Below are 17856 nucleotides of genomic sequence, written 5' to 3'. Positions count from 1 at the left end.
TCTTTACTAGTCTTGGTAGCAAGAAGAGTTGGTGGAGGTGAGAGAAAATGGCCTACCTCAGGATAGTGTGATGGCTCCAATGCTGTACAATATATATACAAATGACCAGCCTGTCTCACTGAACACCAGGAGCATTATTTATGCAGATGGTATGGCCATAGCTGTTCAAGGCAAAGCTTCCCCGAGGTTGAATCCACCCTAACAAAGGCATTCTCTCACTACTATGAAGCCAACTACCTGAAAAAAAACTCAAAGAAGACAGCTGCGTGTGCATTTCATTTATGAAATTGGGAGACAAGAAGGATGCTCAATGTTAGATAGAAAAGTGAAAGACTGCAACATTGCCCAACTTCCAGATACCTAAGAGTTGTCCTGGATTGTACCTTGTCATTCAGGCAATACTGCCTTAACGCGAAGGGCAAGATTTGTGACAGAAACAACATCCTATGCAAACTGATAACCTACACTTGGGAAGCCAGATACTTTGCAGACAACTGCTCTGAGCCTCAGCAGTTTGGCGGCAGATTATGCAGCACCAGTACGGTAGGCTCATACAAAACATGCCTACGTGGCTGTCAACGAAATGGCAAGTAACATCTCTAGCTCCCTTATACCAACACCTACTCACAAATTGTTTCTGCTGGTTGGAATTGCTCTACCTAAGATAAGAAGACAAGTGATCACCAAGGCTGAAATGGAAAAGAAAGAAGACCCTCGCCACCACGCATTAGATCGTCGTCTACGATCGAGGTGGTGTTTCATTTCAAAGTCAAAAGACCCCTAGCAGCCAACTGCATCACTAAATGGAAGGGTGAAACTGCTGATGTGCAGTTGAATATCGAACAACAATTTGCCCCCTGGGAAGATCTGGCAAAGATCTCCCTCACCCAGTATTGAAACGGCTAAGAGTAGGGGTCTCAAGATGTTAAATGAACCTTCAGAAGTGGGGACTGCTATCCACTGGATCCAATGCACTGCATGAATGCAGAGACATCCAGAACCCCATACTATTCAAGATCTCTTTGTAGCCAATGACAAAGCTATTGGGCAGCTGAGTTTGGGAAAAATCTGATTTGATCCAGACACTGAAAGTAAGTCAACAACTCCACCTGATGGGCAGGAATACATAAGTCATTTTTACTTAAACTACAGAACTGAGAAGTACTTTGTGTTTAGTTTTCATGAAAATTTTGTAACTACTATAATATTACACATAGTTAGCATATTCAAGTACTGCCCAATCCACAGATTCACTGACACTGGAATTGTGAATGGCTGGTGCAGCAAGGCATAGATAGCCATACAGTGTGAGGCCTGTGAAAGTGGTGAAAGCAGTAACAAAATATTCTAACTTTCAAAACTTGCAAACAATGTACAGCTCACATCTTCAAAGATGAATTAGAACATCAGGGAATAGTAAAAGCAAAATGACTACTGGAGTATTATTTAAAAAACGGGGAAACAAATTCAGTTCTCTGTCAGAAAGATTAGTACTGGCAAGGAAGCTTACAGGAAAATCAGAAGAGTTGATTGTTTTTATGATGGGACAGAGCGAGGTCAAGTGGAGGGGAAAGGGAATGAAGAGGATAAGTAGAGGGTACACCCTATACTGGAGTGGAAGAGGTGAGGCAAAGAATGGAGTAGGAGTGATTGTTAACAAAATCCTGGATGAAAATATGGATAGGATAGACCAAGTCGGTGATAGATCAGAGTACGACTGAGGATGGAAGAAGGAGTGAAAGATTTCATCCAAGCTTATGCACCCCAAACTGGTAACAGTGAGGAAAATATATAGCAATTCTTGGAGACACTTGAGGAAGTAATCACCGATGTGGAAGTGATAGTGATGGGAGACCTCAAAGCACAGGCTGGAAATGCCAGATTTGGTAAAGAAGTGATTGGTCCATTTGGATATGGAGAAAGAAACAGCAAGGGGGATAAGGAGATTGATTTTTGCAAGAGAAATGGAATGATTGTGGGTAACACTTGGTTTAGATAGAAGAATAGCAGAAAGGCCACTATATATGGCTGGGGTGAAAGATGGACAAAAACAGTTATTGATTATTTTCTGGTGGAAAAAAGAAATAGTAAATAGTTAATAAATGTAACAGCACTACCAAGTGAGGCATTTGATGGAGACCACAGAGTAGTGGTGGCAAAATTGTGAGAGTAAAAGAAATAAGACAGAAGAAAATAAAAATATGTAAATTAAAAAATAAAAGAACTTAGGAGGAATTAAAACAGAACATCCCTATATCAGAAACAGAAAGTGTAGAAGAAGAATGGACCATTGTAATTTATGAGCTTCATATCCGTAATGATGATTCACACAAATGCAGAGAGGAGAAGAATTCAACCTAATCAATACTTGTTTATTATTGTTATTAAAAATACAGGACCGGTTTCGACCCTAGCGGGTCATCTTAAGCTGGACATACATATAACACATCGTGCAATTGCAAACATTACCATATCTAAAAAGGAATATCATGTGACGGTAACATGTGAAGTTGTACTTATGAGTAGGGCATTCTTCGTCAAATTGGAAGTTAAGTATATGTTATTATGCATGAATGCGCATCTATGAGAAGTGAATATTCCTAAACTTAAAACTAACTTATAAGTATTCATAAAATAAGAACAACATATGGATAAAACACTTTCATGCTTGTGAATGTTTGAGTTTATGGCTTGCACTGTTTCTCAGTTCTTCAATTTGACTGCTATCATTAAGTCTAGTTGTCCACAACTGTGCATTATATTAAAAACTCAATGGCTTAAATTGTAATATGAGTTACACTTTAAAATACCAATATCTCATTTAGAAGATTTTTGTCACCATATGTACACGAAGGATAAGAAACACTTTGCATCTCTAAAAGGCAAAATATTGACGCAGTGTGGGTTCAGTTGAGGCTTGGACGGAAGTGTAGAAATTGCAGCTTGCCGTATATAAAATCCAGTTGTTTACGTTGAAAGATGAGTCATAATGTCCTTTGCCGTATTAAGTAATGTTGTATTGCATTAAACCAGAGTGGTGGCTCCTTCCTTTTTGTAGTTGTGTGATATTGTAAGGATTATTTGTGAAAGATAAAATTAAGATGTGAGTGATACTAATATATTGAAGGAAGGTCTTAAGTCATGTAAAAGAATCTTTGTGTGTAATTACTGCTATTGTCGTCTTGATGTTGTACAGTATATAGCTTGGGAGCACGATGTGTACTGCTTCATGTTCGTCTCGGGCTAACGCCATTTGCTGTGAGGGGAAGGGGCGGAGGGACGGGAGGAGTGGCTGTGTGAATCATCAATACGGATATGAAGATACCGTAGCCAACCAGGCAAAACGGAGCGCTAATAGATACCAAAACTTAAAGGAGAACACAACACAAAAATCAAGTTGCCTCAGAATCAAAGAGTGTATCGGACAGTGTTCAACTATATATTTCCTTTTGCTGTGCGCCGCTCCGCAGGCTGGTGAACTAAGGAAACACGAGTAGCTGTGATGTCACTGCGCTGTAAGCGCTGAGCGAGCCATCCAGTTGATTATTGCAGTACGCGCTCAGCCACTCTTCCGTTTACTTGAAGTGTTGTTTATTATAATAGTGCGGTTACTGTTTGTCGAAATGCCTTCCTGTAGTGTGTACGGGTGGAACAACACAACGAGTAGAAACCGAAAGTGTAGAGAGAAAGAAATACATTTCCATAAGTTTCCAAATCGAAGTAAGTCGCCTCGAAGGTTTGGCAGTTGGGTACAATTTTGCAAGAGGAAACACTTTTCTCCCAGTAAGGGAGCTTCTGTGTGCTCAGTGCATTTTAAAAATACAGACTATGATGAAACGCAACTTTTGAAAATGAAGGTGATGCCTATGGAAAAGCTGCAAGGTCCGAAATTGAAGCCAGGTTCTGTTCCTTCAATAAGATGTCTGGCGTCGACAGATGGAGATACTTCTCAGACAGGAATGCTAATTCATACGGAAGCCGCTTCATAAAATACACTGTGGGAGTACTCGTCAGAAACTAAAAAGTGCAGGACGGAAAGGTATGAGGCTAAAAGACGAAGGGAGTTTGCTAACACAGTATTAAACGAAAGGTTTTTTTTTTTTTGCTTTACGTCGCACCGACACAGATAGGTCTTATGGCGACAATGGGATAGGAAATGGCTAGGAGTAGGAAGGAAGCGGCTGTGGCCTTAATTAAGATACAGCCCCAGCATTTGCCTGGTGTGAAAATGGGAAACCACGGAAAACCATCTTCAAGGCTGCCAACAGTGGGGTTCGAACCTACTATCTCCCGAATACTGGATACTGGCCGCACTTAAGCGGCTGCAGCTATCGAGCTTGGTTAAATGAAAGTGATAACGATAATGATGTACACAATGTTCAGAATAATATGAGTGAAAATATTTCACCAGACAGACACGAATATAGTGTAGAAATACAGTGTGAGTTAGGAAGTGAAATAGCAAGAAAATACTTTGGCGTTGGAACTTCCGGCACAGCCTTGAACAGTGACATAATGGGAGAACAGTTGAATGACAGTTTCTATGAACCAGATGCTAGTTGCTTTACGTCGCACCGACACAGATAGGTCTTATGGCGACGATGGGACAGGGAAGGGCTAGGAGTGGGAAGGAAGCGGCCGTGGCCTTAATTAAGATACAGCCCCAGCATTTGCCTGGTGTGAAAATGGGAAACCACGGAAAACCATTTTCAGGGCTGCCGACAGTGGGGTTCGAACCTACTATCTCCCGAATACTGGATACTGACCGCACTTAAGCGGCTGCAGCTATCGAGCTCGATGAACCAGATGAAAGTGACAGTAAAAGTTATATTAGTGATACTGATAATGAACACACTCAGGACAATGTACATATTACAGGTTCATATTTCTTTGTAGCGGGGACAAGTTTGCTCACACTCTTTGAAATTTGTTACATTTGTAAAAGTAAAGTGAAAAACATTTCACATTACATTAAGGGGATTATGTTGTGCGTAAAATCACTTTGCAATTGTGGTAATAAAGTCCGTTGGTATTCTCAACCTATGGAAGGAAAGAAATCGGAAGCAAATGTCCTAATATCATCAGCATTATTGTTGTCAGGCATTCTGTTTGAACCTTTTCAGTCATTCTGCAAGTCGATTAACTTACATATGGTCACGAACTGTATATGATAGAATTATTCATAGAGTAACTGGTCCAATAGAGGAGGGTGCTTGGGATCAAGAAAGGACTAATGTTATTGATTGTTTGTCCGACTCGTTGGCTGAACAGCCAGCGTACTGGCCTTCGGTGCAGAGGGTCCCGGGTTCGATTCCCGGCTGTTTATTTATTTATTTATTTATTTATTTATTTATTTATTTATTTATTTATTTATGTCTTGCCTTTAATTTAATTCTGACTGATGATGGTCTCTGGTAAGACCGAAACTAGTTTCAACAAATATATGTAACGTTTTTAAGGTTACAACAAACAGTATTGAATAGGTGGAAACCTTTAGCTTTTGGTTTACACTTTGATATCATGTCAATTTTAAGTTAATTGCTATTAAACCCACAGAAATAAAGAATAATTTTGCAACCACAAAAAATATGGCATAACTAAAGCCAATGTTCGGCATTGGCATGAAGACAAAGATAGTCTAAAAATGTGTACTGTACAAGAACGGCATTCATATGATTTTTCACAGCACTTTTTAAGCCTGATTTAATTTTATGAAGGAAAAAAGGAAGGGTCATCCTGGATTCGGAGAAATACGGTAGGTGCCAAACATGTATGGAAAATGAAAGTGCACTGTGTCAGCATCTCCCTTCATAACGTTGGCAAGTAAAAAAAACTTTTACAATAAATCACTATACTGTTTTATGACTGCTTTATCGGCACTGAACTCTCCTGACACTTCAAAGACCGTTACCCTCCCTATCAGGAAAATATAATGCAGTTGGTTCTTGGTTCAATTACCTTCACTGTACTTCTAGCTTGAGGAACATACAATAATTATGATAAGTCAGTGTGTGAAGAGGAAGCAATAGGAAGAAGCGACACACTGACCTGTCATTGTTTTTAATGTGTTCCTATTCGTGTTACTATCATTCTATTTATTCTTTACTCATTTCCTTATATTTATACCTTTAAGGCTGATTATTACCTGGATTGGAGGATTCTCTCCCATACTGCTAGCTCCTACTGTCTCGCTCACGACTCCACCAACAGACTGTCCACTTCCAACGAGATGAGGTACATCAGGCAAATCAGCAATTACAGTAGAAGATTCTTTCTCTTGAATATTATCCAAGGTGAGCCACATTATATTCTCTAAAGAAGAATTCAACAGAAAATAAACAATCAAATTAAATGTACAACACATCACCCAATAAATACATCAATGGGAAGCATCAACACTGAACATACCATGTAGAGTATCATCATCTCCAGCACTGACAGTGGCATAGTACTGCATACATTCCAGAGAACCAACCCACGTCGTCTTTGACACCAAGGTCCTATCCTTCCAGACAGGGCGATGTACTCGCTGCAGTATTTCAGCTTTAGCAGCACTCAGGATTACGTAACCTTTTGTCTCGCAGCCTTTCAAAAGAACCTGGCTGTTCACCAGAGCAACTGTAAAGGCAATTTATTGTAAAGATTTTCAAATAAACTTCATAAAGGAAGTAATTTTTTTTTTAAACCGGAACTTTTCAAAGCAAACTGGAATTGGAGTAGATAGTCAAGAGCACAGCTCTTGAGGATAAAAAAAGATGACAGATTTAAGGATCAAAGAATATTATACATGTAAAAGTACAAACCATCTGTATAAAATATGGATGCACTGGTATAGCCAGACTATAGGGGATTCTCATTATCATATACACGCAAATAATCTCAGCATATTTTCTTCAAAATTTGGCAGCGGAAAGTTGAGGTGTGGGTATTATTTGCGTCAAGGAAGATGCAGTACTCCTGAGATACAGAAATCTGGACGCTGGTATTTTTCCACTCACTCTATTGGCAAATCTGTTCCCACCAAACACAAGAACTGTGGCGGCAATACATAATGCATCGTTTGCGTGGTGTCAGTTTAAGTAGTAGCACATGTTTAGGATGAACAGGGTGAGTTCTTCATGCCTAATGAAAAGCTTCACATTACTGATGGGGCAGAGCAAATGGGTAATTGCAGTGCAGGAAGGAAGTGATGTAAACGAGTGTTCCATACATGATTGAAAGAGAAATAAAGCTAGTCTTGAATAGACAAACAGTAACCACTGATCATTTTGCAGATGAAAAGCGAAGTTTCTAAAAGTCAAAAACAGGAGTTGTTAATACAGTGGAAGTCCGTTATAGCGAGTGCGGCATATAACGAGAACCCCGTTATAAAGACAATGTTTGCCGGTCCCTTCAAAATTCCTATATTAGACTGTGTATTATCTTTCGGTTACAGCGAGAGCACTATCACTGATGCATCCGTTGTTCCAAGCGATTTTTTCCGTTACCAATATTTATGCACCCCAGCGATTATGTTGCATGCGATCGATCTCCTTCGGTATCGCTTCCTCACTATGTCCACTGTCGAGTTCTATCGCCGACATTCAAAGGTGAGGTCGGAGTCGATTAGTAAAACCCGTCAACTGCTGTTCTGTAAAGAAAATTCAAAATGAAAGACGACATTTTTGCATAATAAATGTGTAAATAACGTGTCCGATAACAGTTGTTAACTCTTTAAAAATAAAGGCCGAGGAAACGATCGTTTAATTTTAATGCTAAATACTGCGATTAATTAAGGATGAAATACAACTCAAGATATTTCAGCATGCATAATTGATTTCTGAGGTTAGTTTCTATTTTCTCGCGTCTGTTTAATTTCTTAAAGGCTATTATCATGTAAATTTATAGCGAGAAGAGTATTTTCTACTGGCGCTAGAAATACCGTACTAAGCATTCACGATAAATATAGTACGGTTAAGTTAGGTTAGGTCACGCTGTTTGAATGAGAAAACTGAAATGTTTGCCACAAAATACGATCGATCATTTTCGGTATGGTACAGTTTTCTTGCTATGTGCATTTGCGAGCTCTCTCGTCGACATTCGAAGGCGATGTGGGAGTTGATTAGTAATACCCATCGACTGCTGTTTCCTAAAGGAAATTCAAAATGAAAGAGGATAATACGTTTTCGTAATAAATGCTTAAAAAACGTGGCCGATAGCAGTTGTTAACTCGTTAAAAATAAAGGCTGAATAAACGATTTCTTAATTTTAATGTTATATTCTGTAATTAAGTAAGAATGTGATACACCTCTAGATGTTGCAGAGTACATCACTGATTTCAGAGGATAGTTTATATTTTCTCCCATCTAGTTAAATTTTAAAATGGCTATTCCCATGTAAATTTTAGCGAGGAGGTTATCATTTCTCTACATGCATTTGAAATGTGTTTTCACGATACACATAGGTGCGGTTAAGTTAGGTGACGCCGTTTGAATAAAAAAATGGAAATGTTTACCACAGAAGCCTCTGGAGTGATACCGTATTTCTCCGAATCCAAGACGACAATTTTTTTCCTCAAAATATCATGTGAAATATCAAGGGTCATCTTGCATTCGTGGCCTTGGCAACTACCGTAGTAACCACGACGGTGCCATCTCCCCCCCCCCCCCCCCCGCGCGTGCACACAAAACTCCTTGACAATAAACGACCGTCTCTTTAATATACATCCCTAGCCCGAGGCGACCGGTTGTTCAGTGCCTGTGTGTAATGGCCGGTTTACACGTAGACAGTGTTTAGTACAGTAGTAATTGGTAAGTTACTACTCACGTAGGCTAGTTTAAACGTAAGACAGCGTTTAGTACAGTGACAAATGACAATCTGTCACTCAAGTCAGTTGATTCAGTCGTTCTTGCGTCGTCAACTAGATCAGAAGATAAGATGATCGGTCATCAACAGCGAGTAAAACATGTTAGTGACGTTATTCGTTGCATGTTAGATGCCATTTTAGAGGACATTGAGGATTAGGTGACCAAAATTAGGAGTGAAAACTGATAACCAGAAGGAATTATATCGGAACAAGTACAATTATTTTTAAATAATTAACCAAGAAGGATAGACAGAAATATTTGTTAATAGCCGGGCTGAGCAGCTCAGAGAGTAGAGTGCTGGCCTTGTGACCTCAACTTGGCAGGTTCGATCCTGGCTCAGTCTGGTGGTATTACAAGGTGCTTAAATATGCCAGCCGCGTGTCAGTAGATTTACTGGCACGTAAAAATCTCCTGTGGGACAAAATTCCGGCATCTCGACTCTCCGGAAACCGTAAAAGCAGTTGCTGGGAAGTGAAGCGAATAACATAATTTATTTATTACCCTTGCGAATGTCAGAAGTAACATTTAATGAGTTACTGCATAAAGTTGAACCTTTGATACAAAAGGGAGATATTATCATGGGCAGTGCATTTTAGTATTCCAAAGCTACTCGTGATGAACGTATTCACTTATGAATTTTAGAATGTTACAGAGGCTGGCAGACTGAACGCTAAAAGGCATAACGATCTATAATGATGATGTATGTATCTTATGTCCATGAAGCCATTGTTCTCAGCAATTAGAACAAATGATCTAAAGAAAAACAAACTCACAGGGATGATCAACTCCATAATTTCACCCACAACTTATGAACTTTACTAAATTGAGCCTGTTCACACGTGGTAAGTAGCAAGTACAGTGTTTCCCCCACTACTCCGATGGGTGCGCGCGCCGCTTGTTGGAGGTCTACTTGAAAGGAAAAATAGATGGGATTCTATTCCACTTGACTAAATAGTTACTTAATCGTTTACTTACCACTTAAGTCGCAGTTCACACGCTGCAAGTCACTTAAAATTAAGTTCAAAATGTAGTTACTACTAAAGTACTGTCCGCGTGTAAACAGGCCTTAACGTCGCTGGATCTTGGAAACAGCTGGCTCTACAAAATCGTTTCTTAAATCAGCAGAATGGCATAAAAATACGCAAGCCTTCGAATTCTTAGAAAGGCCACGGCTACTCAGTAGCACAGTTATAACGCGTTCACTGTACCTGACGCTTAGTAAAATTAAATTTTATAGATAGCAGGAATGTTTTCGTGATGGATCATCGTACTGTAAAGATACGTGGAACACGTATTGCCGGCAAATTTTCAACAGGTGCTCATCGATATTATGATGACAATTTTAAGTTAATGGTTATTAAACACTCGTAAATGTAGAATAATCGTGCAGCCGAAAGAAAATACGGCATAGGCCTAACTAAAGCCAATATTCGGCGTTAGCGTGAAGACAAGGAGAGATTAAAATGCGTATTGCACAAAAGATTGCATTTGTGGTGTGCAACATGGACACTTTAAAGAAGTCACAGATGAAATTTTGAAGTATGTGCACAAAAAACGCAGGGGCGGAATTGCCATACCGCGGCGCAATAAATTCGCTCGTTGACCTTCAACTTCCACGATTAGGCCTATACATCGCTAGCCACTGAAGTAGGCTGAAGCCGGCAAGCGAGATGTGCGTGTAGCCAGTTATATTTGACGCTGAGTGAAAGTAACAGTTTTATAGTAAGTAAGAATATTTTCCTAATGAATCGTCGTATTGTAGAGACGCGTGAAATAGGTATTGCCAGAATATTTTCAAGGGGTTCTCTTCAATATTATGATGCCAATATTATAAGTTAATGGTTATTAAACCCGCTGAAATAGAGAATAATTGTGCAGCAGAAAAGTAATATGCCATAACTAAAGCCAATGTTCGGCGTCTAAAAAGTGTACTGTATAAGAAAGGCATTCATATGATTTTACAAAGCACTTTTTAAGACTGATATAAATTTTTTGAAGGAAAAGGTGGGGGCGTCTTGGATTCGGAGAAATACAATACTATAATTTTTCAGAATGAAATTAAACATACTTTCACGCAATATCAGATTTCAAAAAAAAAAAAAAAAAAACAAGTAAGCCGAAGAGGGGATATTATCCGCAAAAATGCAAGTTTTCTGCAAGCTGACTGTCGTTTCATACTGATTTTAATGTGTGTGAGGGTTCGCCGACATTTTACAAAAAATCGGATATAACAACAATCCGTTATAGCGAGTAAATTTATCGCTGTTGTGAATTTTCGCTATAACGGACTTCTACTGTAGGTGACAAAAGAGACAGTTTGGATACGCAACCACAAATGAATTGCGTCTGTTGTCAGCTATAGCAAAGACAACTAACTGAAATAACTTCAGTTTACATAGGAAAACTAGCAATGCGCAATGTTTCCAAGCCAATTATAAAGAAAATATTGTGAATTTCCATAGATTTGTTATCGGTTTTCACCCAAGGAATTCGTATTTACTCTTGCAAATTGCCAACTCAGACCAGATGTATTATATTTGTCGTACTGTAGTATTACGAGTTTTCAACAATAATATTTAACAAAGTTATACAACATCATACATATATTATCATTATAGACTGTTATGCCTTTCAGCGTTCAGTCTGCAAGCCTCTGTGAATTTACTAAACGTCGCCACAATCCTCGATTTGCAACTAGTGTTGTGGTCTCGTTTAGTTCAATACCTCTTATCTTTAAATCGTTAGAAACCGAGTCTCACCATCGTCGCCTTGGTCTACCTCTACTTCCCTTACCCGACATAGCAGAGTCCATTATTCCCCTAGGTAACCTATCCTCCTCCATTCGCCTCACATGACCCCACCATCGAAGCCGGTTTATGCGTACAGCTTCATCCATCGAGTTCATTCCTAAATTAGCCTTTATCTCCTCATTCCGAGTTCCCTCCTGTCATTGTTCCCACCTGTTTGAACCAGCAATCATTCTTGCTACCTTCATGTATGTTACTTCTAACTTATGAATAAGATATCCTGAGTCCACCCAGCTTTCGCTCCCGTAAAGCAAAGTTGGTCTGAAGACAGACCGATGTAAAGATAGTTTCATCTGGGAGCTCACTTCCTTCTTACAGAATACTGTTGATCGCAGCTGCGAGTTCACTGCATTAGCTTTACGACACCTTGATTCAATCTCACTTGCTATATTACCATCCTGGGAGAACACACAACCTAAATATTTGAAATTATCGATCTGTTCTAGCTTTGTATCACCCATCTGACATTCAATTCTGTTGAATTTCTTACCGACTGACATCAATTTAGTCTTTGAGAGGCTAATTTTCATACCATACTCATTGCACCTATTTTCTAGTTCCAAGATATTAGACTGTAGGCTTTCGGCACAATCTGCCATTAAGACCAAATCGTCAGCATAGGCCAGACTGATTACTTCATTTCCACCTAATTGAATCCCTCCCTGCCACTTTATACCTTTCAGCAGATGATCCATGTAAACTACGAACAGCAAAGGTGAAAGATTACAGCCTTGTCTAACCCCTTTAAGTACCCTGAACCAAGAACTCATTCTACCATCAATTCTCACTGAAGCCCAATTGTCAACATAAATGCCTTTGATTGCTTTTAACAATGTGCCTTTAATTCCATAGTCCCCCAGTATGGCAAACATCTTTTCCCTCGGTACCCTGTCATAAGCTTTCTCTAGATCTACAAAACATAAAACACAACTGCCTATTCATCTCGTAGCATTTTTCAATTACCTGGCACATACTGAAAATCTGATCCTGACAGCCTCTCTGTGGTGTGAAACCACACTGGTTTTCATCCAGCTTCCTCTCAACGACTGATCGCACCCTCCCTTCCAAGATGCCAGGGAATACTTTGCCTGATATAATAATCAATGAGATACCTCGATAATTGTTGCAATCCTTCCTGTTCCCTTGCTTATAGATAGGTGCAATTACTGCTTTTGCCCAATCTGAAGGTACCTTACCAACACTCCATGCTAATTTTACTACTCTATGAAGCCATTTCATCCCCGCCTTCCCAATATACTTCACCATTTCAGGTCTAATTTCATCTATTCCTGCTGCCTTATGACAATGGAGTTTATTTACCATCCTTTCCACTTCCTCAAGCATAATTTCACCAACATCATTTTCCTCTTCCCCATTTGCTTGGCGGTTCACAACACCACCAGGATGATTTCCTTTTACATTGAGAAGATGTTCAAAATATTCCCTCCACCTCTCCAGTGATTCCCTGGGATCTATTATGAGTTCACCTGAATTACTCAAAACACTGTTCATTTCCCTTTTCCCTCCCTTCCTAAGATTCTTTACTACTGTTCAGAAAGGTTTCCCTGCTGCTTGACCTAGCCTTTCCAAGTTGTTACCAAAATCTTCCCAGGACTTCATTTTGGATTCAACTACTATTTGTTTCGCTCTGTTTCTTTCATCTACGTATAACTCCCTGTCTGCCTCGGCCCTTGTTTGGAGCCATTTTTGATAAGCCTTCTTTTTACGTTTATAAGCTGCTCTCACTTCATCATTCCACCAAGATGTTCGCCTTTTCCTATCTTTACACACTGTTGTTCCTAGGCATTCCCTTGCTGTTTCTACTACAGCATCCCTGTACGCCACCCATTCACTTTCTATATCCTGAACCTGCTTACTGTCTACTGTTCGAAACTTCTCACTAAGCATATCCATGTACTTCCGTCTAATTTCCTAGTCCTTGAGATTTTCTACCCTTATTCGTTTGCAGACATATTTCACTTTCTCTACCCTAGGCCTAGAGATACTTAGTTCACTACAGATCAGATAGTGGTCTGTATCATCGAAAAATCCCCGAAAAACTCATACATTCCTAACAGATTTCCTGAATTCGAAGTCTGTTAAGATATAGTCCATTATGGATCTGGTACCCCTAGCCTCCCATGTGTGGCGGTGAATAGCCTTATGCTTGAAGAATGTATTCGTAACAGCTAAACCCATACTAGCACAGAAGTCCAGCAAACGCTTCCCATTCCCATTAGCTTCCATATATTCCCCACATTTACCAATCACCCTTTCGTATCCTTCAGTTCTATTCACAACTCTCGCATTGAAATTTAGCACTATTCTATCCTTGCTGTTGACCCTGACCACGATGTGACTCAATGCTCATAAAACTTGTCAACTTCATCCTCATTCGCACCCTCACATAGTGAATACACGGACACAATTCTAGTCCTAATTCCTCCAACTGACAAATCTACCCACATCATTCGCTCATTTACATGCCTAACAGAAACTATGTTCCGTGCAATGGTATTCCTGATAAAGAGCCCTACCCCAGACTCTGCCCTTCCCTTTCTAACACCCGTCAAGTACACTTTATAATCTCCTATATCTTCCTCGTTATCTCCCCTTACCTGAATATCGCTTACTCCTAGCACATCCAGATGCATCCTCTTTGCTGACTCAGCCAGTTCTACTTTCTTTCTTCCATAAGCCCCATTAATATTGATAGCTCCCCATCGAATTCCATTTCGTTCGCCAAGTTGTTTCCAAGGAGTCCCTCGTCTGTCAAATGGGAGTGGGACTCCGTTACTCCCACAGGTCCGAGGCTTGCTTAAAATGTTCTGAGCTCGGTAGATTCATGAAGCAGGATGCTACCCTACTTGCACATAGTCCAAGTGAGGATCTCTCCTCTAACGGGTTATGGACCACCGGTGGATTGTATAGTCCTAGCCGCCTGAGCACAAGGAGGGTCAGGACTCAGAATATGTCCGAGATGCCGACTCCCATTCCATAGTAACTGGTATCCCGACTCTCAGGACCACTTACTAGGCCAGTCAGCCGTTGCCCATGATTCACGAACTAGGACGTGACTACAGTAACCCACAAACATGAACCATAAATTATACAATTACAAAAATAACTTTTTCAAAATTTCCTTCCTAAAATTAGGGTGCGGGGATCATTTGCGTATGTATGGAATTCCATCAACTCTTCCTTCTCAACAATCTCTCATTGGATACAAGCTTCAAATATGAAAGAATAGAATAACCAAACACTCTTTTCACTTTGAGTATCCAAACATTGTATCAATAAGTATAGAATGGAAAATGTTTATTTTCTTGAACAATTATGCTACCTTTGTGGAGTATCTACATTTCATCTATAGACTGTATGTAATCCCTTCTCAAGACAGCTTAGCACTTCAGCTAAAATTAACCCCCAGGGACATGCTTGTTTACTATGCACTGAACGATTTGGTAGCACAGTTTGGGTCGTGTGACTGTAAGCTTGCATTATGGAGATGGTGGGCTTGAATTCCACTGTCATCAGCCCTGAAGATGGTTTTCTGCGGTATTTCATTTTCACACCAGGCCAATGCTGGGGCTGTAACTTAATTAACACCACAGCCACTACCTTCCCAATCCTAGCCCTTTCCTATTCTTGTGTTGCCAAAAATCTTCAATGTGTTAGTGCAATGTTAAACCACTTTCCAAATAACATAAAAGAAGTTTACTGTGCAGTATGATTAATAGAAGAAATGGAAGTGGAGCTGGACGGCTGTTAGTACAGGACACCAGATTCTGTTCAGGTACAGAATTTCGTGTGATTATTGGAAACCACAGAAAACCATTTTCACGGCTGCTGACAGTGGGGTTCAAACCCACTGTCTCCAAAATGCAAGCTGACCGCTCCATGACGCAGCCACTCGCTCGGACTTCTATACGCCTGCAGAACGTATTTCTAATTCAAATGACTATCACTGTAAACAAGCAGATTATAGGTGATCTTAGCCAGGCCATTTCATCTCTTAGAATTTCATTTCGTAGTCCAGGTGGTTTAGTGAACGTTCAGCTACAGCAGATTCCTGTCGCTGGTTAAAACAACAGTGGGGCCTCAATATGTGGTTCAGAACATTAACTGTAGAAAGAAACAATTTTTCAAAGAATGGTTACCATATTATTCTACAGAACACTGTCTATTTTTGCAGCAACAGCAATGTACACATCTTTCAATGAAAATTGCCAACTGACTGTCTTTACAATATTCATCTGCCTCTCCTCCCCTACCCTCAACAGACAATGGATATTATGCAGCATGCAGCACGTTATTTATTTTTTTAACTAGAAATAATCTACTCACTAAGCCAGTTCTTGTGAAGTACGTCATCTTCTTGACATGCTGCCAAGCCCTGTAAGTGCTGTTCCCTAGTCTGAACTGACAGGTCGTCACTGAACACAACAGGTTTGTTATCAGCTTCAGCAATAAGCTGCTGCAGCATGGTGGCAGCATGACCTGACTGAAGCTTTGTCAAAGGCGATGGGGTTGCCTGAACTGATGCGGTATTCTGTAGCCAGAGAAGGAACACTTATCAAATGTCAACATACAATATAAAGTTGAGGCTTTTACAGACCTGAGCTGAGAAATTCAGGAGGTGAGGAATCTGCAATATTTTGGTTGCAAGATAACTATCAAACAAAGATGAAGAAATGAACATTTATGCTATATATTTTGGTGCTGTCTACTAAGTGAATATGTATTGTTTTATTCCAAGAAGAAGTTAAACCAATTGTAATACATTACCAATAAAATGCATATAAAATGAAAGCAGAATTACACACACTTCAAAAATATGCACAAATTCTCAAATTAAACTATGTACCTGAAGGGAATAACACTCTTTATTCAATCCTGGAATATAAGCATTAAAAATAAATAGATAATCCATCGATCATCAATAAGACCCTCTTTCCTGAGTTTACTATAAAGATAAAACACATGTAATGCACTCTCCTGAATTGGGAGAAAAGTAAGTTGAAAATCTGTATAAGGCACGGGTGCAGAAATCCTGAGCGCGAGGTCACCGCAGCGACTGTGTTTTTGCTACTAGCACCTACGTTTCGGCCACTTGGAAAAAATCTGTTTTCAGTTTTTTCCATACTTTTTTTCTTCTCTTACCCATCAGTTTGCAACAAAATCCCTGCGACATATGACATGACATCACTGAACAAGTTTAAAACCATGCCACGATCTTCTCGAAAATAAATAACTGCAAGATCAAAGGGAATTTTTTTCTCTGTGCAGGAACAAATACGAGAGACTTTGCATAATCTATGTGCATAACACAGTTGGCCCTTATTCGTTACAGCAGCAGAGCTTTGGTGGACAAACTGAGGAAATAATTACTTCATAGTCACAATGAATCTGTGATACTGTGTTTACATTTCAGTGGTTCTAGGCGTGTCCTTTGTTGTTGTTGTTATTATTATTATTATTATTATTATTATTATTAAAGTTTTAATAAAGGAAGGTCTTAGGCTTGTAAATCATAAATCATGGTTTGTGTGGTCGTTTAATACTGTGCTATCCTTCGAACATGAGATACAATAACAAACCCAAGTGTGATGACCAATCAAACCAAGCTACCGGTAATTTTACACACTTCTTCACAATTCCTATACATATTAACCCTTTCCTATTCTTAGCACCCACCTGTTAACTTTGCCTTCCGGTCCTTAGCACCCGAAAGCGCCCGGCTGTATTATCTGCACACCTCTGCGGTCTATGCGACAGTTTTTTTTTTTCGGCAGTGAAGTGTTTATAAGGCATTTAATAACATGCAGTACAATCTACAAGGCTTAGGAAATAAAAGAAAAGCAATAATCTGTCTCGATGTTGCCTAGGCAACAGTCTTGAACTTCTGCGAGCGCGGGTCAGCTGTTTCATTCGTAAACATGGAGCGATGAAATACTGCGGATATTGAAATTGAGCTGAATATATGTGAAGAAAGTGACACAGAATCATTGGGTGGGGGTGGAGGTGAATTTTTAGTGAGTGAGTAACATATCAATGACAATAATTTTAGTGATAACAGTGATATACGTGAAAACGGGTATCGAAAAATCGGAACTGATGGCAATACCGCGGATATTCAGGTAACACAAACATTCAGTTTCGATACTGCGAATGATTATATGGATGATGTTGAACCTGTCCAT

General features: G+C 39.6%; 1 protein-coding gene across 1 annotated transcript in view; it reads right to left on the bottom strand.

Moving 5' to 3' along the window:
- Window positions 1-17856, bottom strand: part of hob (hobbit) — a 460559-nt gene that overhangs the window by 120595 nt on the left and 322108 nt on the right. The window contains exons 27-29 of the mRNA XM_067142110.2: window positions 16001-16205; window positions 6409-6618; window positions 6146-6312 (exon numbers count right to left, since the gene is read on the bottom strand). Of these exons, the coding sequence (XP_066998211.2) occupies window positions 6146-6312; window positions 6409-6618; window positions 16001-16205 (582 nt within the window). The remainder of the gene's footprint in view (window positions 1-6145; window positions 6313-6408; window positions 6619-16000; window positions 16206-17856) is intronic.

Source organism: Anabrus simplex, chromosome 2 (genome assembly GCF_040414725.1).
Source record: "Anabrus simplex isolate iqAnaSimp1 chromosome 2, ASM4041472v1, whole genome shotgun sequence".
NCBI classification, from domain to species: Eukaryota; Metazoa; Arthropoda; class Insecta; order Orthoptera; family Tettigoniidae; genus Anabrus; species Anabrus simplex.
This window is presented reverse-complemented; position numbering and strand designations above follow the sequence as displayed.